General features: G+C 44.4%; 1 protein-coding gene across 1 annotated transcript in view; it reads left to right on the top strand.

The window, feature by feature from the left end:
• MIGA1 (mitoguardin 1) overlaps window positions 1-26,028 on the top strand; it is a gene marked incomplete at its 5' end in the record, with an annotated part of 82,246 nt that overhangs the window by 2,019 nt on the left and 54,199 nt on the right. Inside the window, 2 exon segments of the mRNA XM_073593708.1 lie at window positions 1,466-1,602; window positions 6,920-7,043. Of these exon segments, the coding sequence (XP_073449809.1) occupies window positions 1,466-1,602; window positions 6,920-7,043 (261 nt within the window).

The raw sequence follows: 26,028 nt of genomic DNA, 5'->3' as shown, positions 1-26,028 counted from the left end.
GCTTTGCATTTTCTCATTTTGGCAATGTATGAACTTTAACCAAAATTTTAAGTAAATCCTGACCTCTTACCAATATAGATTTCCTTGCGGGCCCATCTACCTCTTTGTAGTACAGTAAAGCATGTAATATTGCGCATTATTGTGCATTGTGTTAGGTCAGGCCATTAAAATAAATGGGCTGCCAACGCACCTTTAACCGGTTCCCGACCGGCTCCTGTAGATATACGTCGGCAGAATGGCACGGCTGCGCAAAGTAACGTACCCGTACGTTACTTTGAATTTGCCACCGTGTGCGCGCGCGCCTGCCGCGATCTCCGTGAGTCGGGTCGCGGGTCCCGCGGACTCGATCGTCGCGGGGATACCCGCGATCGCCTCACGGAGAGGACGAACGGGGAGATGCATTTTTATAGCACTGATTGATGTATAAATGACAATGGTCCCAAAAAATGTGTCAAAAATGTCCGATGTGTCCGCCATTATGTCGCAGTCCCGATAAAAATCGCTGATCGCCGCCATTACTAGTAAAAAAAAAAAAAAAAAAAGATTAATAAAAATGCCATAAAACTATCCCCTATTTTGTAAACGCTATAACTTTTGCGCAAACCAATCAATAAATGAACGCTTTTTGCGATTTTTTTTTTTTTTTTATACCAAAAATATGTAGAAGAATACATATCGGCCTAAACTGAGAAAAAAAAATGTTTTTTTATATATTTTTTGGAGATATTTATTTATATTTTGGAGATATTTTATATATTTATAGCAAAAAGTAAAAAATAATGCGATTTTTTTTTTTTTTTATTTTGTTTATAGCGCAAAAAATAAAAATTGCAGAGGTGATCAAATACTACCAAAAGAAAGCTCTATTTGTGGGAAAAAAAGGAGGTCAATTTTGTTTTGGAGCCACGTCGCACGACCGCGCAGTTGTCAGTTAAAGCGACGCAGTGCCGAATCGCAAAAAGTGCTCTGGTCAGGAAGAGGGTAAATCTTTCCGGGGCTGAAGTGGTTAATGTGCAGAAAATTGGCTGAGACCCTATTTTTTTTTTGTAATGTAACACACTGGTATATGCCGCAACTACAGATGCATTGCCTTGTTTTGGGGCACCATTCAAAATGAATGGCACAACAATGCTTAGGGGGAGATTTACTAAAACTGGAGCACTCAGAATCTGGTGCAGCTGTGCATGGTAGCCAATCCGCTTCTAACTTTAACTTGTTCAACAGCCAGTAAGCTAGTATTTTCAGATGGGGCTTCCTGGATACATCTTTAGTACAGGTAATGTGCTGAGATGTTTATTATTATTATTAAGGATTTATAGAACGTAGCAGTTTATGCAGCACCTTACAATATAAAGGGGGGGGCAGTACAATTACCTTGCCTTGCTCATGCAGCTTACAATCTAAATGAAGCCGTTTTTATTTAGCTGTGTACACTGTAATTCCCCTGTCTTTCATTGTGCTGAAGGAATGGAGCTGTTTGAAGAGGCTCTGCGTCGGTGGGAACAAGCACTCACTTTCCGGAATAGGCAGGCTGAGGATGAGGCCAGCTGCAGTTCCATCAGGCTGGGGGCAGGGGATGCTATTGCTGAGGAAAATGTAGAGGTAAGGCTTCAACCCTTTACATGCTCCTTCTTTTTTTTTTTTTTTTTTTTTTTTTTATTCTGCATGATATGTCCAGTAAACATCTTCAAAGCGTAAAGTAGAAGTCTTGTAGAATTTAGAATTTTCAGTTTTTTTTTGTTTTTTTTTTTTGGTTTCGCTTTCTGTCTGGGGTTTCTGCAGTCTCTCGGACAGGAAATGAACTCTCTATTGGGAAAAATTGACAATAATAAAAACCTAGCAGAGGCTCTAATCCTGTGACTCTCAATCAGGTTTTGTTTGTATTCCCCGGGGCGGGGGGGGGGGCTGCGAGCACAGGCCCCAGTTTGCCCTGGATCAGCATCATGAGTGGCCGTGGTGTGCCCCGGGCAGCCACCAGCACCGTAAGAACCAATGATGCTCTAGAGCCAGGATGTACAGCGTCATTCATTGCTGTGGTGATTGGTGGATGGCTCACCCGCACCATGGCAGCTCATGACTCTGATATGATGAGGGGGCTCAGATGTAATGGGGCTTCTGATGTATAAGGGAGACTCTGATGTGATGAGGGACTCCAATATGATGGGGGGCTTCTGATATGGAGCTCTGATATGAAGAGGGGCTTCTGATGAGATATGGGGCTCTGATATGATGGGGGGTTCGGATGTGATATGGGGCTCTGATAATAATGGGGGGGCTTCAGTTGTGATATGGGGCTCTGATATGATGGGGAGTTTGGATGTGATATGGGGCTCTGATATGAAAGGAGGCTTCTGATGTGATTTGGGGTTCTGATATGAAGGAGGGGGGCTTCGGATGTGATATGGGGCTCTGATATGAAGGAGGGGGGCTTCGGATGTGATTTGGGGTTCTGATATGAAGGAGGGGGGCTTCAGATGTGATATGGGGCTCTGATATGAGGGGGGGGGGGGGCTTCAGATATAAAAATTATAAAATATGTGGCGCTACGCTATCAATCAGTAACAATCAGACAATTGAAAACCTTAACCATAATCATCTAAGATAAGGGATGAAGTTGACAAAATAGACTCCTACACATAAATTCAAGGCAAAGAAAATTAAATATATATCTATAATCACCTAGGGACTAGTAGCACCACACAGAAGTCCCTCAAAGAAGACAACAATTCTAAAATATAAAAGTAAGTGGGTGAGGGGCTTCAGATATGATATGGGGCTCTGATGTGAAGGGGGGGCTTCGGATTTGATATGGGGTTCTGATATGAAGGAGGGGGGCTTTGGATGTGATATGGGGCTCTGATATGATGGGGGGCTTCAGATGTGATTTGGGGTTCTGATATGAAGGAGGGGGGCTTCTGATATGAGGGGGGGGCTTCAGATATGATATGGGGCTCTGATGTGAAGAGGGGGCTTTGGATGTGATATGGGGCTCTGATATGAAAGGGGGGGAGCTTCGGATGTGATATGGGGCTCTGATATGAAGGAAGGCTTCGGATGTGACATGGGGCTCTAATATGAAGGGGGGGGGCTTTGGATGATAGGGCGAACTCTTGAAATGAAGGGGAACCCCTGGTAAGGGAGGGTTATGATATAATGGGGGGGGGTTGGGTGCCTCTGACTTGGATGGTATCTGATGTGATGGAGGAACCTCTGATGTGAAAGGAGGTTTCTGTTGTGATAGGGTGAACGCTGACATGAAGGGGGATATCTGACATGAAGCGGGGGTTATGATCTGATTGGGGATGGCTCTGATGTAAAGGGAAATAGAAAAAACTGTTTTAGGTATAGAGTGTAGTGTGCAAAAGTTTGCTGTCTGCCAGGATCTTCTATATCATTAGAGCAGAAGATATGTGTACACGGTGCACCAGAAAAACCCTCATGGACTGTGAAGGCAGAACCACATATGAAACTATGTCACAAAAAAGTTGATTTTTATTTTGGAAACCTCAAATAAATCTGACCCAAGTCCTAAAAAAAAAATGACATTACAGCAAAACCTCATACATGTGTTGACATTCATCATGGAATAATACCTCTTTGCACCATCAGATACATCCAAGGGGCTGCCAGGGCTTGAGACCAGGTTCAGCCCTTATGAATTGATTTGATGAAATCCAACATGTTTCGACTTTCCTCAGGGGTAGTAGTGGGTATTGAGACTTCTAAAACATAGATCTATAGGAGTCATTAGTTACATAGAAAGACAGCACTACTATGGAAGGTTTTTCACCTTAATGCAACAATGGTGGGGGCAGTTTTGATGGGGGCAGTTTTGATGGGGGCAGTTTTGATGGGGGCAGTATGATGGGGGCAGTATGATGGGGGCAGTATGATGGTGGCAATTATGATGGGGCGATAATGATGGGGGCAGTATGATGAGGGCAGTATTGATGGTGGCAGTATGATGGGGCTATTTGATGGGGACAGTATGATGGGGCAATTTTGATGGGGGCAGTATGATTGTGCAGTTTTGATGGTGGCAGTATGATGGGGCAGTATGATTGATTGTGCAGTTTTGTTTGGACAATTTGAGTCAGCTCCTGCAAAAAGTAATTACTTTTTTAAAAGATGCTAATTGTAAATGATATCCCTGGTTTCTGTGTGTGTGTGTGGATGGATAGATAGATACAGTGGGGCAAAAAAGTATTTAGTCAGCCACCAATTGTACAAGTTCTCCCACCTTAAAAGATGAGAGGCCTGTAATTGTCATCATAGGTATACCTCAAATATGAGAGACAAAATGTGGAAACAAATCCAGACAATCACATTGTCTGATTTTTGAAAGAATTTATTTGCAAATTATGGTGGAAAATAAGTATTTGGTCACCTACAAACAAGCAAGATTTCTGTCTCTCACAGACCTGTATCTTCTTCTTTAAGAGGCTCCTCTGTCCTCCACTCATTACCTGTATTAATGGCACCTGTTTGAACTTGTTATCAGTATAAAAGACACCTGTCCACAACCTCAGTCACACTCCAAACTCCACTATGGTGAACACCAAAGAGCTGTCGAAAGACACCAGAAACAAAATTGTAGACCTGCACCAGGCTGGGAAGACTGAATCTGCAATAGGCAAGCAGCTTGGTGTGAAGAAATCAACTGTGGGAGCAATAATTAGAAAATGGAAGACATACAAGACCACTGATAATCTACCTCGATCTGGGGCTCCACGCAAGATCTCACCCCGTGGGGTCAAAATGATCACAAGAACAGTGAACAAAAATCCCAGAACCACACGGGGGGACCTAGTGAATGACCTGAAGAGAGCTGGGACCAACGTAACAAAGGCTACCATCAGTAACACACTACGCCGCCAGGGACTCAGATCCTGCAGTGCCAGACGTGTCCCCCTGCTTAAGCCAGTATATGTCCGGGCCCGTCTGAGGTTTGCTAGAGAGCATTTGGATGATCCAGAAGAGGATTGGGAGAATGTCATATGGTCAGTTGAAACCAAAGTAGAACTGTTTGGTAGAAACACATCTCGTCGTGTTTGGAGGAGAGAGAATGCTGAGTTGCAACCAAAGAACACCATACCTACCGTGAAGCATGGGGGTGGCAACATCATGCTTTGGGGCTGTTTTTTCTGCAAAGGGAACAGGATGACTGATCCGTGTACATGAAAGAATGAATGGGGCCATGTATCGTGAGATTTTGAGTGCAAACCTCCTCCCATCAGCAAGGGCATTGAAGATGAAACGTGGCTGGGACTTTCAGCATGACAATGATCCCAAACACACTACCCGGGCAACGAAGGAGTGGCTTGTAAGAAGCATTTCAAGGTCCTGGAGTGGCCTAGCCAGTCTCCAGATCTCAACCCCATAGAAAACCTTTGGAGGGAGTTGAAAGTCCGTGTTGCCCAGCGACAGCCCCAAAACATCACTGCTCTAGAGGAGATCTGCATGGAGGAATGGGCCAACATACCAGCAACAGTGTGTGACAACCATAATTTGCAAATAAATTCTTTCAAAAATCAGACAATGTGATTGTCTGGATTTGTTTACACATTTTGTCTCTCATAGTTGAGGTATACCTATGATGACAATTACAGGCCTCTCTCATCTTTTTAAGTGGGAGAACTTGCACAATTGGTGGCTGACTAAATACTTTTTTGCCCCACTGTATGTATATATATATATATATATATATATATATATATATATATATATATATATATATATATATATATATATATATATAATAATCTCTGCACAGAAACCAGGGATATCATTTACAATTAGCATCTTTTAAAAAAGTAATTACCTTTTGCAGGAGCTTTTTATATTTCTAGATTTAAAATCTTTGTGAATGTAGATAACCTTTCTGGTTCCTAGAGGGGGAGGAGAGGTTTCCATAGCTAAGGGGCAGCTACTTCCTCTGACACTGCTGTTGCTATGGAAACCTGACCTACAACCTATTACACTGCTCGTGCTGCTCTGAGCATGTGCGAGATCTGGAGGTGCATGCTGGGTAATCATGGAATACAGGAAGAGATACGGTCTGGCTTCAGATGCCCACACATGAGATGGCCGTGGCTTGCTATGACTTACAAAAGTAAGAAATCAATGGTGCAAAAATACAAAACGGACCTTAGTTCACAGCATACCTTTACTAGAATACATTAAGCATGAGGATTATAGGGATATTTTTTTTTTTTTTTTTTTTTTATCTAAAAAGTAAAATTTTGTCCGGAAGACCACATTAAGGTGAAAAAGCTCGTTAGGCTGGACTTCTCCTATGGATCACAGGAGTGCAGTTTGTTTTGCACTCCTGTGACCCGCTTTCAGCAGAGAGCAGACTGAAGTCCACTCTCTGATGACGTCACAGAAATCAGTCCAGGCACCACATCATCCCGACAGTGGAAGTCTGGATCCGCCAGGTGCCTGGACTGACACCCGTCTCAGCGAGCCGCTGAGGGCCTGAGATGGCCGCTCCCCTCCACAGCTCAGCGCTCCAGTGAGCGAGGAGGAGCAGAGCGGAGAGCTGCTGATTGACAGTCAGCAGCTCTCTGCTCACGGAGCTGTGAGAACTGAGCCATCGGCGGTGTTCGATCGCTCGGTTCTCAGTGTAGAGGTGCCGGGGGACAGATGCAGCATCGGTATATGATACTGGGAACAAAAAATATCCCTTCCTACTCTTTCAAGTCAATTCAAATGTAATTTGTTACAATAGGTATCTGTTAGCACATCTTTGCAGTGTATTAAGGAATAAGCACAATGAAATACTGTTTGGCTTGTCTTCATTCTTCATCTGTTATGTATATATTCAGATTAGGATAATGGGATGTACAGGCGGGCAAGTGTTCTAGGTGATGAATGTTTTATGATATTAGCACATCCTTACCAATAAGTGTTTTCCCAGGATGTAATAAGTGCTGAGTTCATCCATAAACTGGAAGCCTTACTGCAACGTGCGTACCGCCTTCAAGAGGAGTTCCAGGCCTCGTTTGGGGCGTCTGATCCAGCATCATTGGCTAATGACATTGGTAAGTCATTTTAAACTATGCATTCTAAATAGTGGTATACTACTAGTATAACTGCTTGAAATCTATAACTGCTTGAAAAAGTTCTATCTTCCCACATTTATTGACAGTAGATATCCAATAGTGCTGCCAGTCGGACCTTTTTTTAAAACTGGTCATAGACAGACTTACATTTGGCTGGTTCGGCAGGGACTTGCCGAATTTCCATCCCTGTGTGGCCATCCACCCATCCACCAGAAGTTAACCCCTTGGAGCCGGCCCTTTTAAGGGGTTTAGGATGCCTGGAGGTGTGGCGGAGTTTTTAATCATGTGTCCGCCCTGATTGGCTGTCACGCCGATCACATGATCAGATCACAAACTGCGATCAGGAGCTTTCCGTTAGCCGCCGGTAACTGTGCCGGGAGCACGCAAGGTGCACGCTCTTCGGCACAGCTTTTTTTGCAATATTGCACACAAATATGTGCCCGCTCGGCGCCAAGGTCCACCCGCTGGGAGGCCACATATTTGGAGGTTAATCGTTAGATCGACTTCTGTCAAACCGACAAGCTAAAAAACTTTCGTCAGTCAGCAGCTGCAGCTGATGATTAGTGTATTCTGACAGCAGAGAGCCCTGCTGTTAGAGTAAAAAGTCCCGGCGGTGGTGGGGGGAACCTTCATCCACCTAGGTTGTAGAAGAACAAAAAAAAAAAAATAGTCTTCTATGTCTAACGTAACCCCTTTTATGAGCAGAGATCACTAAGACCTTGATGCTCAGACCATGGGGCTGATTTACTAAAACTTCATCAGTTTAGGCCAATATTCTGCTACATATTTTTGGTAAAAAAAAAATCCCGATAAGCGTATATTGATTGGCTTGCACAAAACTATAGTGTCTACAAACTATGGGATGTTTTTTATTTTTAAATGTTTTTTTTAGTAGTAATGGCAGCAATCAGCTGCTTGTAATGGAACTGTGATATTGCGGGAGACAGTTGGCCACTAACTGGCACTTTTTGGGGACCAGTGACACTAATACAGTGATCAATGCTAAAAGTATAAACTGTCACTGTACTAATGACACTGGCTGGAAAGGGGTTAACATCAGGGGCGATGAAAGGGTTAACTGTGTGCCTAGCTTGTGTACTGTGGGGGAGGCGCTTTTACTAAGGGAAGGCATTGATCTATCTCCCTGCTTTGCAGGAACACAGAATCAATGCCTTCCCTACTGACAGAACGGCAATCTGCTGGCGAGCATCCAGTCCGCATTACTCGCCAATCAGATCCCGCTGTGTTTAATCACAGCGGTGAGAGTGGGCCACCGGTGGCGCGCCTGAGCGCCCCCAACCAGGAAGTGCTGGATCATGTACTAGGTACATGATGCAGTGCAGTAGAATCGCCTTGCCGCCGTATATCTAAGTGATACGATCGGCAAGCGGTTAATAAATGCCCTCCTAGTGGTTTTTATTACAAGCTGACAAATACACTAATCAGCAATAACATTATGACCACTGATGGGTAAAGTAAATAACAATGATTATCTCATTACAGTGGCACCTGAAAGTGGGTGCAAGTGAAGTTGAGTAGTAAATGAACATGTTGTCTCGGAAGTTGATATATTGAGTGGTCAACCGTAAGAATATGTGCGACTTTGACAAGAGCAAAATTGAAATGGCTGGACGACTGGGTCAGAGGAACTCTAGGATTGCAGCTCTTGTGGGATGTTCCCGGTCTTCATTGGTCAGGACTGACCAAGGAAGGAAAATCAGTGAACCGGTGACAGGGTAATGGGCGGTAGGGGTGCAACGGATCAAAAAACTCACGGTTCGGATCGTTCCTCGGATCAGGAGTCACGGTTCGGATCATTTTCGAATCAACAAAAAAAAAAATCTCCCCCACAGTAATATCCACAATCTCCCTATTGGCAGCGTATTGGCAGGGTATTGGCAGGGTATTGGCAGGGTATTGGCAGGGTATTGGCAGGGCATTGCAGCAGGGTATTGCAGCAGGGTATTGCGGCAGGGCATTGCAGAGTATTGTCAGGGCATTGCAGAGTATTGTCAGGGCATTGCAGAGTATTGACACTGCTGCCATCCGATCTCTCCCCTCCACTGTACAGATCAGTACACAGAGGGGAGAGAGAGAGGAACCGGCGTCATGACATGACGCCGGTTTGTTACAAGTGATCGCTCCGTCATTCGACGTGCTAAACGGCCGCCGGGTGTACCAAGATGGCCGCCGCTCCGGAGCAAGGCCAAAGCCGCGGCCTTTCCTATGGCCAAGGCCACAGAGGTGTCCCGTACGGATCAACCTCCGCGGATCGGATCAACCTCTGCGGATCGGATCACGGATCGATGACGATCCTTTGCACCCCTAATGGGCGGCCAAGGCTCACTGATGCACAATGGGACAGAAGACTTGCTGTGTATTCCGATCCAATAGAAAAGCTACTGGAGCTCAAATTGCTGAAAAAGTGAATGCTGGTTTTGATAGAAAGGTGTCGGAACACACAGAGCATCACAGTTTGTTGTGTATGGGGCTGTGTAGCCATAGGCTGATCAGGTTTGCCATGCTGACCCATGTCTACAGCCAAAAGCGCTTACAATGGGCATGTGAGCATTCAAACCGAACCACAGAGCAGTGAAAGAAGGTGGCCTGGTCTGATGAATCACGTTCTCTTTTTTACAGTGTGTGGAATTTGTTAAACTTATAAATCCGTTTCAGTTGTTTTACATGCTGTAACTCGTGGTGACAGCTGCAGCCTGCCAACTTCAACTATCACCATGCCTCTCTTTGTGCAAGGCTTGGTGATGTTTTGTTTGTAAATCATGGTGATAGGTTTCCCTGTTTTTGTGCACCAGCAGCTGTCTGTGACAGTGCAGTTTTAGCTGTCAAGTTACACGCTCCAAGTTCCTAAAATGGAACTTTACCTATAACAACTTGATAGAAATAATGTTCTTTAGCAAGAAACATATGTAGTGCTACCCCCGTAGGAGCCGCTTGAGTCCCAAGAATCGTCCCAGCCCCCCTGGCACACCTAGCAATAAAGTTAGTGGAACATCACAATAAATGAGACACAGATCAAACTGGATTCAACCTTACTTACTCAAAAGGAGAATGTGAGTGATTGTCATTCAGCCAAATCCTGGGAGAAAGCAACCCAAAGACCAGGTTGAATTAATTCTACGTAAATTATTAGGTACAAGTAGTAATAACAAATTAATAACAATTGTACTCAGCGTAAAAGAGCAACAAGGAGTTGTGGCAAAGAGATTTCTTCTTACTAGAAGCTTTAACTGAAATGCCCCGTACACACGATCAGACTTTCCGACAACAAAACCATGGATTTTTGTTCGAAAGTTGTCTTGCATACACACGTTCACACAAATGTTGGCCAACAATTACGAACGTAGTGTCCTACAAGATGTACCTGATATCTCCATTATGAACGTTAGTTTTACAAGACCGAGCGCTTCCGGCTCGTACTTGATTCAGAGAATGCGTGAACTTTTGTGTGACGGACTTGTGTACACACGATAGGAAAGTCCGACAACAAAGTTTTGCTGGCGGAAAATTTGAGAACCTGCCAGCCAACGTCTGTTGGCGGAAAGTCCGACAACAAATGTCCAATGGAGCATACACATGGTCGGACTTTCAGCCAACAAGCTCACATCCAACATTTCCCATCGGAAAATCCGATCGTGTGTACGCGGCAAAATAGTTACCACTAAAGGGGAAGGAGGAGAGCCAGCCTACAATAACACTAGTCCTAATGAGAGATGGAGTAATATAGGTACCAACAACGTGTCCCCTTTAAGAGCAACAAAGAGTCAGCGTTCAGAATCCAAGGCCTTGCAATTATCTGCACTGGCAGTTGGAGCTCAGAAAAGACAAAGAATCCACCAAAGTGTAACAAAGGGAGTCGGTAATCAGCATAAAGAGATTTAAAGGGGTAAGTGAAAGGTCCTCTTGGCAATCCGTAACTATGCGGTCTGTATGCAACTTTAAACATTAGTGCATCTTTAAGTGGGCAAGTGCACTCTCACCAGTCCTGTGACCCAGGCAAAACGGAGGATGTCTTGGCAGATGGTTCTTCAAGTGGCCCGTCTGACCACAGAATCGCCTCTTGTGTCCTGACGCCTGGAGATGCACCAAAGGTCTCCCTCTGGTGGGATGCCCGTCTCCCACTGTCTCTGGAACCATCTCTGGATGGATCTCAGTAGGTAACATCAGCTCTTCCAGTCGCGTCCGTCTCCCTCCTTGCCTCGTGGTGAATGATCTCCCTGTCCCTTGGAAGACGAGATGGAGTCCTCAGCTCTTTTCCTGCAGAGCATGCTGGGCTCTGTAGTTCCATGCCTCACACAAGGGTATAGGGCTGTTTGGTGATGAAACTTCATGTCCCATGGTCCTTTGCTGCTTCTGATTGGCTCTCTCCCCCTGCCAATGGGGATGCAGGGGAGGGAGCAGAGTTACCAAAATTAGCGTGTGCTATAAATTGCCTCCAGAATTGTTCCTGTTTTATTTCTTGCTGGAGGCTGCCCTTTTACTGAAGCCCCCTGAGAAGCAGTAAATCTTTAGGCTCTCAGCAGATCGGCCTCTACAAACTTTGCCCAGTGCTGAAAAATAGAGAGCAACTGAACAGGTGCAGAGCGGGGTGAGATAATGTATCACTGGATTTTAAACAGTATAGATGCTTATTTTTAATTTTTTAAATAGCTATACCTGCAAAAGGGACCAGCCTGAAGTGATCTAGCAGGACTTAATTTTCTGAATAAATTTCCACTTTCACCCCTTCCTGTCGCCCACTTCCTTGCCATTTAAGTGTATCGAAATGCTGGGAGGCGGAGGCTGGCACTCCGATCATGTGAGCACTGTGATTGGCTGTCACAATGGTCATATGATTGAAAAGCTCCTGATCGCAAGTATACATCGGGAACTTTTTATGACACTTCAGTTACTGTGCTGGGAGCAATCTCTCAGTACAGTAAACTGTTTACATATAGCAGCATATATGCAGCCGCTCTGCGTTAAAGCCCACCCACAAGAGGCTGCATATGTATCGGTACCCCCGTAGGGGCTGCTGAGTGTAGTAGTCCGTCTGTTACCCTGCCCAGCAAGGCACACACTTTTCAAGTATCCAGAGACATGAAAGCAGTCCTTGCACTTGTTTTTTTTGTATTTTATTGAGGGGAATTTAACTTGGATAGGGATAGGAAACTTATGAGATGCCCAGATAATTGACAATCAAAATTGGGACCAACTATACCACAGTATATACAATCTCCTCTTGCACTTCTTTGCTGGCAGACTATCATTCCTCCAGCACTTTGCTTATTTGCACTTACTGGACCAGCTAGCACTGTAGGCCTGACACTGTCTCAGCCAGGCACAAAACAGATGCCCTTCGCAGGCAGCGACCACGGGCCCCTATGGTGTAGCAAAAATATAGAAAGTCCCAGTGCTAGCTGTCCCTGTGGCTACTGCTCCCAGCACCACCTCTTCGGGCACAGGCAGCCCTCCTGCCTGCAGCTGTCCCTTTCCACTGCCCATGCCACCACAATCCTCCAGACTGGCTCTGCACCCATCCCAGACTGCTGCATCTCAGTACGCTCAGGCATGCCTCCCAGTCCTCCCGACTGTGTGAACACTCACCAGCCCTCTTGGCTGCCTCCTGTGGAACTCCTGGAGACTTGCCCAGCAGTGTTCTCCCACTGTTCTCTCATGCTCCTCCTGTGCCTCCTGGTCAGGACACCTCTGTGGGTTGTAAGAGGGTCCCTTCCGCACCCAAGCCCAAGGTCACCCCCTCATAGACTGGGGAGCTCCCTCAAAGTCCCCGACAGACTAACACTGCATCTCCATCTTCCACCCGATCAACTCCTCCCCAACTGGGCTGACCCTGGGCATTTAAGGAGGCCTGCCCCCTGCCAATCCAGATTGGGGATTGGTCAGGACTCCTCAGAACACCCCAGGCAGCTCCACCTCCCCTTTCCACCTCTCTTTCCAGAAAACCCCAGAACATTCTGGAAAGAAGTGGGAGGTCCTGGTGATGCTACCTGTGAGTCACCCAGCACTACTCTGAGCCACTCCCAGCCCAGATCAAAACATGGAGCCAAGCCTGGAAATATACCTACTCTTAAAACATGTACTATTTTCTAGCACACTAGAGGGTGCTACACATATATGTGTGCAGCCAGCAGGAAGAGGTTAAATGGAATGCAGATTTAAAGGATATGTAAAGATTTGTTTAAAAAAAAAAAAAAAAAAAAAAGTGTCATACTTGCCTCCTCTGTTCAGTTGGTTTTGCACAGAGTGGCCCCGATCCTCCTCTTCTGGGATCCCTCAGCAGCGCTCCTGTCTCCTCCTCTTCTCCAGTGTCCTGTTGGAGAGCCGCCCTCCCTCGGGACACCCGTGCGGGCACGCTCCCGTGTCCTGCTTCTGTGTCCATTGACACAGACAGCAGGACTTGGCCCCAGCGTCATTGGAATTGATTGACGGCAGCGGGAGCCAATGGCTGCGCTTCTATTAATCTATCCAATCAGGACCCGAGACACCGTCTGGAGCTGCTGTGCTCGTCGCTGTCGCTGGAAAGACCGGGTTCAGGTAAGTAAAAGGGGGGCTCTGGTGGGGGGCAGCTGCATCACAGGAGGTTTTTCACCTTAATGCATTAAGGTGAAAAACCTTGAGGGTTTACAACTCCTATAAGTGTATATCAGGGCAAAATAGAAAAACAAAAAACATGCCATACATGCACTCTTCCTCCTCCAGGTTTTATCTCTGACCCTGCAAGTACAGAAGAATACCCATCGGTCTGCTTGAAATGTACTTCATTCCTAATTTCTGTCCTGACCTGACAATACAGTTCCCTGTTGGCTTTTGTTAAACTACCAAAACCCTCCCTTTCTCCTTATCCCCACATCATAGAGGAGAATGGCTCTGTAGCCCAAGATAGGAGCTGAGAGGGCTGGTTGAGATAGATCCTTGAGATAGAATAAAACGTGTGCACAATACACAGAGCAGCTCTAACAGGATCAACAGGTATTTTTTGCTCTTCTTGAAAATATATAAGAAAATGCCTAATGATATACAGTATATTTAACAGATCAAAAGTGAACAAAAAAGTTTATTGTGGGGGTTTACCTACACTTGAAAATCCTTCTAATGCGACAAAGCATGTCTGAACTTTAACCTCCAGAAGATTTATCCCCCTTCATGACCAGGCCATTTTTTTGCGATACGGCACTGCATTATTTTAGCTGACAATCTGCATTTTTTTGTGGTTTTTTTGCGCTATAAACAAAACATATATATATATATATATATATATATAATATATATATATATATATATATATTCTTGCTTTCTGCTTTAAAACATATCTAATAGAAAAAATTTAAAAAACCTAATTTCTTCATAAATTTGGGCCAATATGTATTCTGCTACATGTTGTTGGTAAAAAAAATCCCAATAAGCGCATATTGATTGGTTTACGGGAACCTTATAGCATCTACAAATTATTGTATATATTTATGGATTTTTTTTTTTTTTTTTAATACTAGTAATTGCAGCGATTTATAGCTGGACTTCAATATTGTAGCGGACAATCGGACTCTAACTGACACTTTTGAAACTCTGTGGGAACCAGTGACACTAATACAGTGATCAGTGCTAAAAAATATGCGCTGTGACTGTACTAATGACACTGGCTGGGAAGGGGTCAAACATCTAGGATGATCAAAGGGTTAACTCTGTGCCTAGCCAGTGTTTTTCTGACGTATATGTGCTGCTTTTACTAAGGGAAGAGATAGATTTCATTGCAAGAACACAAAATCCATCCCCCCCCGTCAGAACAAGATCTGCCTTATTTACATAACTAGATCCTTGTTCTGTGTGTTTTACCGACGATCAGTGGGTGCTGGTGGACATCCAGTGCCTGGCACTTGCAGATTGGATTCTGCTGTGGAATAAGGACATGCATGCATGCGCGCCCCCTGTAGGTGGAAGTGCAGAATCACGTACGGTATGTATACGTGATACGGTGCACAGCTGCCACCCTGTACCGGTAAAACTGCTATAGGGCGGTCAGCAAGTGGAACAGATTTGTGGATGTGGGTGCATGGGGGACAAAGTGCCGCTTTTAGCAGCTTTTGCTGTTTCTTAGTCCAATGAGCATTCAGGTAATGGAAGAAGCTGCAAAGGGAAAATAGTGGTTTGGCTATGCTGTGTGGCAGAGGTGTGTGGACATGAGGATTGCTGAACAGTGCAACCTTTAGGCCTCATTCATACTCGCAAAAGGAAGCGTCACGATTTACATGCGAGAACCCCAGCAGGGGGTTCCCAGCGATTAGGTGCGGGAGGCAATCCCATTAAAACCAGCAGCGCCCGCCGCTAATTGTGGTCGCTTGCATGTAATCGCTCATGGGTACTGACAGCTCGGCATCCCCAGAGGTAAGTACAGTGGGGACCTGGGGGGGGGGGGGGCGGGTGTACGGTGCTAGGCCACCTCCCAGTTCTGTAAAGGTGAACTAACACTTTAAAATATTTGGGGTATTTAGCTGTTTTGCTGGAGTTCCTCTTAATTCTAATAGCAGCCAGATACAAAGGAGAATTAGGAAGCTGCAATGACCTCCTCTGCCTCCGTTTATCATTGTTGCAGCGGGAAGCAGCCAGGGATGGTGTACCGGGGTCTGGATAGTGTTAATCCGGCATTCTCTGCCAGCAGAAATGTTTAGTCTGGGAGACAAGAAATGTGTTTATGAGAAATGTAAAGTGGGTGAATCAGAGCGACATGACAGCTAATGACCGCCGCTGTGTAAGCGAGGGAGCGCAATCCAGAAATACAGACAACTATAATGAGAATGAGAACATCACTATGATCTAAAGTTTCAAATCCTGAACATGCATTCCATTCTATGTGCCTGCTCTGTATCTGTAAATTCCATCCAATATTAAGAACTCCGTTTTGAATGGATCCTCATAGCGCATCATATATTCATTTCCACATTGTATTTTAATTATTTCCAGCTTACTCCTATTAATCTGAATGATCTTGAAGTTTGTAAACTTACTTTGTGAAGATCCCTAAACGTTTACTTATTTGAATTCTGACAGGTAGTCAATATTGCCCTGTGAGTAGCACTGTTATGTCACACATTTCACAGAGCCTGACTTCTGATCTACAGAATTGCTGAGAGGAGGAGTTTCAGAAGGTGGAACCAGTACAGTAATGACAGATTGCAGGCAGCAAGGTACCATGGGATATGTAGTTCTTAGAAACTGAAAGTAAAGAAGAGAAGCTGCAAAGCATGCAGGGAATCAAGGAAGTTGTATAAAGAGAGACGACCAGTAGACAGAACTCGCAACATGAAGGAGGATTTTTTCAAGTAAGCTTATATTGGATTGTCGAAAAAAATGGTTTGTGTTGTTATTACAATGCTGATGTTCTAAAATGAAACTGACCATACATTTCCTTTAAAGTGATATTAAAGGTTTGGATATTTTTACATAAAAATAAACATGTCATACTTAAAGCGGAGCTCCACCCAAAAAGGGGAAGCTCTGGTTGTCTGCCTCCACCTCCCGCTGCCACATTTGGCATCTTGTTGGGGGGGGGGGGGAGCGGGTACATGGTTTTGACGTACCCACTTAATGATGAGGCAGCCTTGATTCTCCTCTTCTCAGGTCCCCTGCCGGCGCTCCTGGCCCCTCTCTCCTGCTGAGTGCCCCCAAAGCAAGCAGCTTGCTATGGGGGCACCCAGGCAGGATCACTCCAGACCCACTGGTCTGTGTGTCCGTTCACACACAGAGCCATGGCTCTGCCCCCCACCTCTCTCTCTTCATTGGCTCACTGTCTCTGACAGCAGTTGGAGCCAATGCACAAAGGTAAAAAACCTTGAGCTGTTAGAACCACTTTAAAGTGCAACTTCAGTCATTTTTTCATCTTTCCATCTATTAAATCTTCTGCCCTTGTTGTTTTAACTTTGGATAGTAAAACATTTTTTTTTCTGCCAGTAAATACCTTATACAGCCCACTTCCTGTTTGTCTGGTCATTAGCCTAGGCTTATGACATCATGCACAGCTCTCTCTCTCACTCTTATGAGAGTTTGCTAGGAAGGGAGGGGGTGAGTCATAAGAGGGCCAATGAGAGCTGCAGAGCTGGAGGTGTGCCTCTGTGTGTCTGTGAATCCAGGAAGTGAACTGGCAGCAGCTTCAGCTGCCCACAGTTAAAATGGCAGTAGCCAGACTCAGTGGAGGGAGATTTCTGCAGCATATTTGGCAAGTACAGAATCACAGTATATATAAAATAATATGCAAAGTGGTTGGAGGGAAGCTTCAGAATGGCAAAGATGTTTTTATTACAAATTATGTGAGCAGACTGCAGTTCTTCTTTAACCTCTTCAGCCCCGGAAGAATTTACCCCCTTCCTGACCAGAGCCTTGCTTTAGCTGACAATTGCATGGTCATGCGACCCTGTACCCAAACAAAATTAACGTCCTTTTTTTCCCCACAAATAGAGCTTTCTTCTGGTGGTATTTGATCATCTCTGCGGTTTTTATTTTTTGCGCTATAAACAAGAAAGCGTGACAATTTTGAAAAAAAAGCAATATTTTTTACTATAATAAATATCCCCCCCCCCCCAAAAAAAAATGTTATTTATATATATATATATATATATATATATATATATATATATATATATACACATATATATATATATATATATATATATATATATATATATATATATATATATATATATATATATATATATATATATATATATATATATATATATATATATACACACAATTTCTTCCACAGTTTAGGCCAATATGTATTCTTCTACATATTTTTAGTAAAAAAAAAATCGCAATAAGCGTATATTGATTGGTTTCTGCAAAAGTTATAGCGTCTACAAACTACGGGATAGATTTATGTTTTTTTTTATTTATTTATTATTTTTATTATTATTATTTTTTTTTTTCACTAGTAATGGCGGCGATCTGTGATCTGCGTCATTATGGCGGACACATCGGACACTTTTGACACTATTTTGGGACCATTGACATTTATACAGCGATCAGAGCTAAAAATAGCCACGTAGGATCACTTAGGCACCCCCTTGTTGGGGGTGCCATTAAAGTAATACTAAATTCTCTTTTTTTTTTTTTTTCATTTAAAAATAAAAATTTTATACTTGCCTGCTCTGTGCAGTGGTTTTACACAGTGCAGCCCAGACCCTCCTCTTCGCGGGTCCCTCGCCAGTGCCCCCGGCTCCTCCCTCCTGCCAAGTGCCCCCACAGCAAGCAGCTTGCTATGGGGGGCACCCGAGTCGAGCTGCTGCTCGGTGTGTCCATTCAGACACGGAGCTGTGGTTCAGCCCCGCCCCCTCTCTTTCCTCATTGGCTCACTGAATTTGACAGCAGCGGGAGCCAATGGCGCTCTCTGCTGTCTCAACAAATAAGGAGGGGAAGTCCCGGACAGCTGAGACTCTCATGCAACATCACTGGATCAAGATGGGCTCAGGTGGGGTGCTGCACACAGGAGTTTTTTTATCTTGATGCATAGAATGCATTAAGATAAAAAAACCTTCTGCCTTTACAACTCCTTTAAGAATTTCGAAATCAAGAACATAATGGCACCCCCTGCACGTCTACTAAAGAGCAAGTCGTATTTTGCTTGGGAGTTGCGTTCTGCGGGTTGGCAGCCTATTCTTGTCAATGGATCGCCCTACCTGCAGAAACACAGGGAAAAAGTCCCTCTTTTTTTCAAATCGTGCTGCACTAAGGCCTCTTTCTCACGGGGCGGATCAGTGATGATCCGCCCCGTGAACATCCGCTGGCTCAGCGGGGATCGCTCCGCCGATCCCCGCTGAGCAGGAAGATGACAGGTGCATCGCTGCACACTGTGCAGCGACGGACCTGTCAGAGCGCCGCTCTCCCCTATGGGGGGATCGGATGACGACGGACCGTAGTGTCCGTCGTCACCCGATCCGATCCGAAAACGGATGGAAAAGTAGGTTTTTCCTCCGTTACACTTTTCGGATTGGAGCGGGGTCGGATGTCAGCGGACATGTCACCGCTGACATCCGACGCTCCATAGGGATGAACGTATGTCCGTTTTTCATCCGAAAACGGAAGGATGAAAAATGGACATACGGATCGTCCATGTGAAAGAGGCCTTAGTTGCATGGTCCTGCAACATCATAATTTGCTGCACGTGAAAAGACGTTGCTTTTTTGGATGCATGGGGGGGGGGGGTTTGCCATTAAGAATTAATGGCAACCTCGCACAACTACTAAAGAGCAGGTTGTTTTTGCTTGCGGGTTGGAAATGCGTGCAATTATGCATATTTCTGACCCACACAAATGTAAACCTAGGCTTACCTGGGTCTTATGACTGGGAGGTAGGACAAACTTTCCAATCATGTGATCACTGTGATTAGCTGTCACAGTGGTCACGTGATCAGGAGCTTGTCTCACCAGCTCACAATTATAAAAAGAGACCAGGAGGGTGGGCGTTCTCCGCACAGAAACTTCGGCCACCATGGACGCATTTGTGTGGCGTGTCATCGTTTAGGTCCACCCTCCCTGCTGCCACATAAAGTTAATTAATATTTCTATAGCTCTTTTGTCCCTGGGGACTAGGGCTTTTGGGGCAGACCCTGAGCCAGCCATCTTGGGTGGGCACAGTAGAATATCTTACAAGGGCCAGTTTTAGACAGGAGCTGATTAACCTACCAGCATGTCTTTAGAGTGTGGGTGGAAACCGTAGTGCCTGGAGGAAACTTACGCACGCACAGAGAGAACATACAAACTCCATGCAATTAGTGTCTTAACTGAAGACCGAGTACTAGTGTTGCCACCTTTTCTTCAAGTCAAGCCAAAACACTTTAGTGGAGCAAAGCAATTTTTTTTTACACCATATACTAAGCAGTACATATATTTTGTGATTAAATAACATTTATAATAATATGACGTTATTCACAAGAGTCCTCTCTTACAGAGTCCACAGAGTTCCCCTTTTAAACCTGAATCCGTAGAGTTTCCTTACACTGTAAGGGGGACTCTGAAGACTGATGTAAGGGAGATCTCTGGGGACTCTGACCTAAGGGGTGCTCTGGGAACCCTGATTTAAGGGGGCACACTGAGAACACATTACACTCTTGGTTTAGACAACTACAGGCAGCAACCCTGCTGCGAAACCAGAGTCTGGGCTGAATAATATGTCCGGGTTTTGGGTGGTCTGAAACCCAGACACATGATTCAATACCCGAACTGTTCGGGTGAATCCCGGACAAATGGCAACCCTACCAAGGACCCTAGTGCCCAAAAAATTCTAACCACTGAGCCACCATACTGCCCGTTGATCCATATCTGTTTGTGATAGTTACATAATTTTTATTTGATCCTTTTTAAAAGATGCTATGAAGTTTAGACCCATGATTAACCCTAGGTGGTCCTCCATAACTATGACTTGGCTTACTGGAGTCCCCAAGATAATAAAACTTTAAAAGCCACCACTGCAAACCATGAGTAAAAGAGAGGGTGAGACTTGAGGGGGGACCCCCTTCCCTTTCAGAAGGATGTTTTATGAAAATAGCATCAGAAGGTCCATTGATTAGTCAGGACATTTCCCAGCAGATGCTGGTGAATTATTAATTGGTTTAGCACATGCTGGTAATGAAGTGTTTGCTCACGTGTGTCTGTGTGCTGGGGAGGGGTGTACTCTGTCCAGGTCCTCTTAAAATCCTAGCAGCTGACAACATATCCTATAAATAGTTGAAGATAGATCTGAAAAGCGCATCTGCTTCAGATGGTGGAGTTGTGTGTATTCTTAGCCCACACATAAGAGGAGAGTCATTCAGAGCTGTGTTTTAAAGTAGACCTGTTATAAATCTGACTCTTTGAAAGTAATCATATGATGAGAACATGCATCGGCAGAATTATTAAAAAAAAAAAAAAAACACATAAAATGATCAATAGATCCAAAGATATAAGAAGGCAAAGTTTTACAGTAAAGCCTTGGATTGCGAGCATAATTCTTCCCAGAAACATGCTTGTAATCCAAAGCACTTGTATATCAAAGCGAATTTCCCCATAAGAAATAATGGAAACTCAAATGATTCATTCCACAACCATTTATTCAGAAGTCCTTCAGTTTAGTCCATATAAAAAGATTATAACAATGTGATCGGGTTGTGTTACCCTAAAATGTCCATCCACAAATGGAAGCCTCCACAAGAGGATTAAAAAGATGATTTAAAGAGGCACATCTAAGTATGCAGACATCCAGGGAAAAGCTGTTCACAAAGACCGTCCTCCACACCACCGGCTCTCACCGCTGTCAGTCTGCAATCCTGACCGGGAAGACTACCCTGCAGTAGAGCGACCTGAAAGCGAGGCTTGAACCGCTCGTGGAACGCAGCGTAGAAGGGACGGCATCAATGGCAGTGAGGAGGACGGTCTATGTGGACAGCTTTACCCCGGATGCCTGCATACTTAGATGTGCCTATTTTAATCATCAACCATGTGAGTTGCTAAATGTTGTATCTTCATTAAATGTAACCATATTGCTACACTTAGAGGCACCTCTCTTCTCTTTTATACTCACTTGTGACATGACGCTACTTGTATATCAAGTCAAAATGTATTAAAATATTTAGCTTTTCTTGCAAAATGCTCTTAAACCAAGTTACTCTCAAACCAAGGTTTTATTGTATATGGAAATTGCACCTTTTGCTACGTCCCTTCACATCTCCTGAGCTTCACCTGTCAGAAGATCCGCTCATCACATTCAAAGATCAGTCCGGATTAGGTATGGTATCCACCATTCACATTTGGCGTTTCAGTATCTTGGGCAGAATCGCTGCAATTCTGCCTACGATCTCAAGTTGCACTGCAATCGCAAAACGCATACTCGGGTACCATTTATTTTCAATGGCACCTAAAACATGGTGCGGTTTTGCAGCAATAAATTGCGCAGCCATTGTGGCAAACGGCAATGCGCAAAGCTTGTCGCCCAAGAAGGAGCGGACGCTTCTTTTGGGTGACAAGCTTTACGCGTTGCACTTTGCCGTGATTGTTGTGCGACTTGCACGATAACTGCACAAAAACTGTGCCACATTTAGGTGCCTTTGAAAATGAATGGCACCCGAACCGATTGCAGTGTGATTGGAGATCGCAGGCAGAATTGCAGCTATTCTGCACAAGATCCCAAAATGCCAAATGGGAATGGAGCCTTGGGGCCAGTCTTGACTTTTATAGAAAGACAAGATTTGCATATAACCTCAGCTGCCTATATCGGCATTTACTAATTGTTTTGACATGTGTTCACTGATGGCAACCTCTTCCATCAGTGAAAACATGTTCATTGTTTCGCATCTGCCTAATTTACATCACTCAGGTTGTGAAAGATCACTCTGGTTGTGAATGGAGTGCAGTTCATTCTGCACTCTTGTGGCCTGTTTTCAGCAGACAGCGGGCTGAAGCCCCAGAGCTGGTCCAGACTGGGGGGGGGGGGGCGGCGAGATATCGTGATAACGAAGTCTGGATCCATCCACATGCCTGCATGTCTGGACCGACACCTGGCTCGGCCTTTAAGTGAGCCGCTGAGAGTCTGAGCTGGCCCCTCCCACCCCCTCCCACAGCCCAGCGCTCCAGTGGAGGGGGGGGGGAGCAGAGAGCTGCTGACTGACGGTCACCAGCTCAGGGAGCTCTGAGAACCGAGCCATCAGCGGTGTTTGATCGCTCGGTTCTCAGTGTTACAGGCGGCAGGGGACAGATGCAGCATCAGACCAATGCTGCATCCACCTAGGTAAGTATGATTCTGAAAAAAAATAAACCCCACCCCATACTTAAATGTCAAGTAACTTTAACAGATCATTTAACAGTATGCCATTGCCATTATCTCGGCGCACAGTGGATGTCCACTGGAGTTCTGGAATTTTACGTTTTAATGACATGGCATGGGTCGTAATGTGTATGTGTGTCAAAGTGTATGTTACCCCAACATTTCATATTCCTGATATGTGTATGTGTTACCATGTACTTGTACTTGTATTTAAAAAGTATCCTGTTCTCTTTGCATAGCTTCCTTTTGCGTGAAATACCTGGTGATCTTACCATTTCCCTTGCATTCCTATTTCAAACTGACCACACTAAGCATAGAAGCACATCCATCCAAGCATGGTCAGTTTTCTTCTTCTCATTCTTCTTGGAAGCACAGCCTGCCTGTACTCTATGGTCAGACTTGTGCTGACAGTGGAGATTACTGGAGTAATGGTGTCTGCATTAGTGATTTCCAGCTTTTCCTTGGAAATGTTTTAGTTCAGGTAAAATTCTTTTTTTTTTTTTTTTTTTATGGAAACTTGTAGCCTGTTCTATGGTCATAGCATAAACTTTCATATTGTAATATCAGCATTAAAAATAACAATACAAATAATATTTGTACATGACAATCTAATATAAATTTACTTAAAAAATCCTTTTTAATGTTGTGAGTTCTGCCTGTCTTGCTGGTTATCTCTTCCACAGCTTCCCTGCATGTTTTGCAGTTTCTCCTCTGCTGTTTACTTTCAGTTTCTAAGGACTACATATTCCATGGTACCTTGCTGCCTGCAAGCTGCGATTCCTGTACTGACTCCGCCTCCTGAAACTCCTCCTCAGCACCTCTGTAGTTCAGAAGGCAGGCTCAGTGAAATGTGTGACACAGCAGTGCCTACTTACAGGGCATAGTGACTACCTGTCAGAATTTAAGAGTCAATGTATGGGATCTTCAGTAAGTTTACAAACTGCATGATTGTTCAAATTAATATGAGTAGGCTGGAAATAATTAAAATGCAATCTGATAACTAATATATAATTTTACATTTTGACTACATTTTGACCACAGATACACTTTAAATAAACCTTTTATTATGCCCTCACAGCTTACAAATTAGCCCCATCACAACAAGACAGAACATAATGGGGTTGACTTACTAAAGGGAAAAAGACTGTGCACTTTGCAGTTGCTTCAGAGCTTAGTAAATGAGCAGAAACTCTACTGACTTCCATCATCCAATTATGTGCAAGCAAAAATGCATTTTTTTTCCCTTGCACGTGATTGGGTATTCTTTGCAAAGTGACGTTTTACCTCATTTACTAAGCTCTGGCGCAACTGCACTTGCAGAGTGCAGTCTATTTGCCCTTAGTAAATCAACCCCATTGCTGTATTTTATAGCCTTAAAAATGAAATGTCCTGTCTAAAGTTGTCAATGGATGGATTGAAATTTCCATGCTGAACTGGCCAAGTTTCGATCCATCTTTGGCCGTACCCTGCAGTGCCATGGGAGGGAGTGCCATCCTGTTCTTTTGGGCTGCACATGCGCTCTGTGTATTCTCTCTTGTCTCAGATTGCCGAGGTCATCAGTGGTGGCCGCAACAGCAAAGGCTCCATCCCAAGTTATTGTAGGGACGGAACAGCCATTTGGAGCCAGCGCCCCCTAGTGCCACAGGAGCACCGTCCTGTTCTTTTGGGCCGCACATGCTCAGTGTGTACTTTCTCCTGTCGCAGCTGCTGAGCTCATCATAGGCAACAGGAGAGAGCCAGACAACTTTCTCTGTAGAATGAAGTAGATCTGAAAAGAGACAATTTTGGCAGATAAAGTATATATATATAGATAGATAGATAGATAGATATATTTATTTTGTACAATTTCATAACGTGCATCAGACCCCATGACACCGATCTATAACACTTGACATGGATTTTTTCTAAATTCCTGTAAATGAGCAGATCTCCATTATTTTGGCCTTCTCAACTTTTTAAATGTTCTCCTGATACCTCTATCATTGTCCCTGTCTGTCCACTGCGTGCTGTATCGTTCCTCCGTTTTTTCTTAGAATAACGCGTCCCTGAATTTTATATATGGAACAGATCATTTATATAAAGCATTCTCTATGCAAAACACGCGCCAGTAACCACAGCCTCAAATCTAATTCCCCCGCATCACTGCACTTCCCTGCCACCGGAGACTCTTAAGTTAATTTTAGGCTCAAGATGGCCTCCTGCCACCTTCCTGTCCTCCACCTGCCACAGCTTCTCAGACACATGTGGGCCGGCTGCTGGTCACTCCAGAGACACGTGTGTCCAACTTCAACTGTTTACTACATTTTACAGCCTTGGTGATAGAAAACACATCATTGTCAGCAGTGTACTCAGAGTCACGCTCTATTTAATATAGCTTGCTCCCTTTGTGACACGTTTCTTTTACAAACACCATGCTAAATATATTTATTTGTGACACCATGTTTTTTTTTCTATTTTCTCTCTCTCTCTCTCTCTCTCTCTCTCTCTCTCTCTCTCTCTCTCTCTCTCTCTCTCTCTCTCTCTCTCTCTCTCTCTCCCCTCTCTCTTCCCTCCCCTCTCTCTTCCCTCCCCTCTCTCTTCCCTTCTCTCTCTTCTCTCTCTCTCTCTCTCTCTCTCTCTCTCTCTCTCTCTCTCTCTCTCTCTCTCTCTCTCTCTCTCTCTCTCTCTCTCTCTCTCTCTCTCTCTCTCTCTCTCTCATTACTTAGCATGCATGCACCTAATATGAAAAAATACTGTATCTAATACTAGGTCCTCTTTATTTTTTGAACCGTGATAAAATGCACCATGATCGCTTGTAGGTGGGCAGTTAGCAGGCAGTAAAAACATGGATCAACGGCCTGTTTTTACCACCTGCTGGCAATAAAAGGAGTCAAAGTGAGTGTATCAGGAAAAGAGTAAAGATACCTAAAAAAAAGAGAAGACAGTAAAGAGAGAATTTGTGACAAGGGGACAAGAAACATACCTACTTTTTGGCACAATAGGCTTCTGATGCTACAGTATTATTCGGTCTAATTTCTGACATTTGCACTTGTAGTGCTCTCTAGCAGATTATTGATCATATGGATTGGCAGTGTAGCACCCTGATGTTTAGGCAGGGTTGCTAGTAAATTTACCTGCCAGGAATAGTTGCCTTGGTCAATTGATAGGAGATCAATTGATCTCA

Source organism: Aquarana catesbeiana, linkage group LG07, assembly GCF_042186555.1.
Source record: "Aquarana catesbeiana isolate 2022-GZ linkage group LG07, ASM4218655v1, whole genome shotgun sequence".
NCBI lineage: Eukaryota > Metazoa > Chordata > Amphibia > Anura > Ranidae > Aquarana > Aquarana catesbeiana.
Note: the sequence above shows the minus strand (reverse complement) of the source record. Positions and strands in the feature narration are given on the sequence as shown.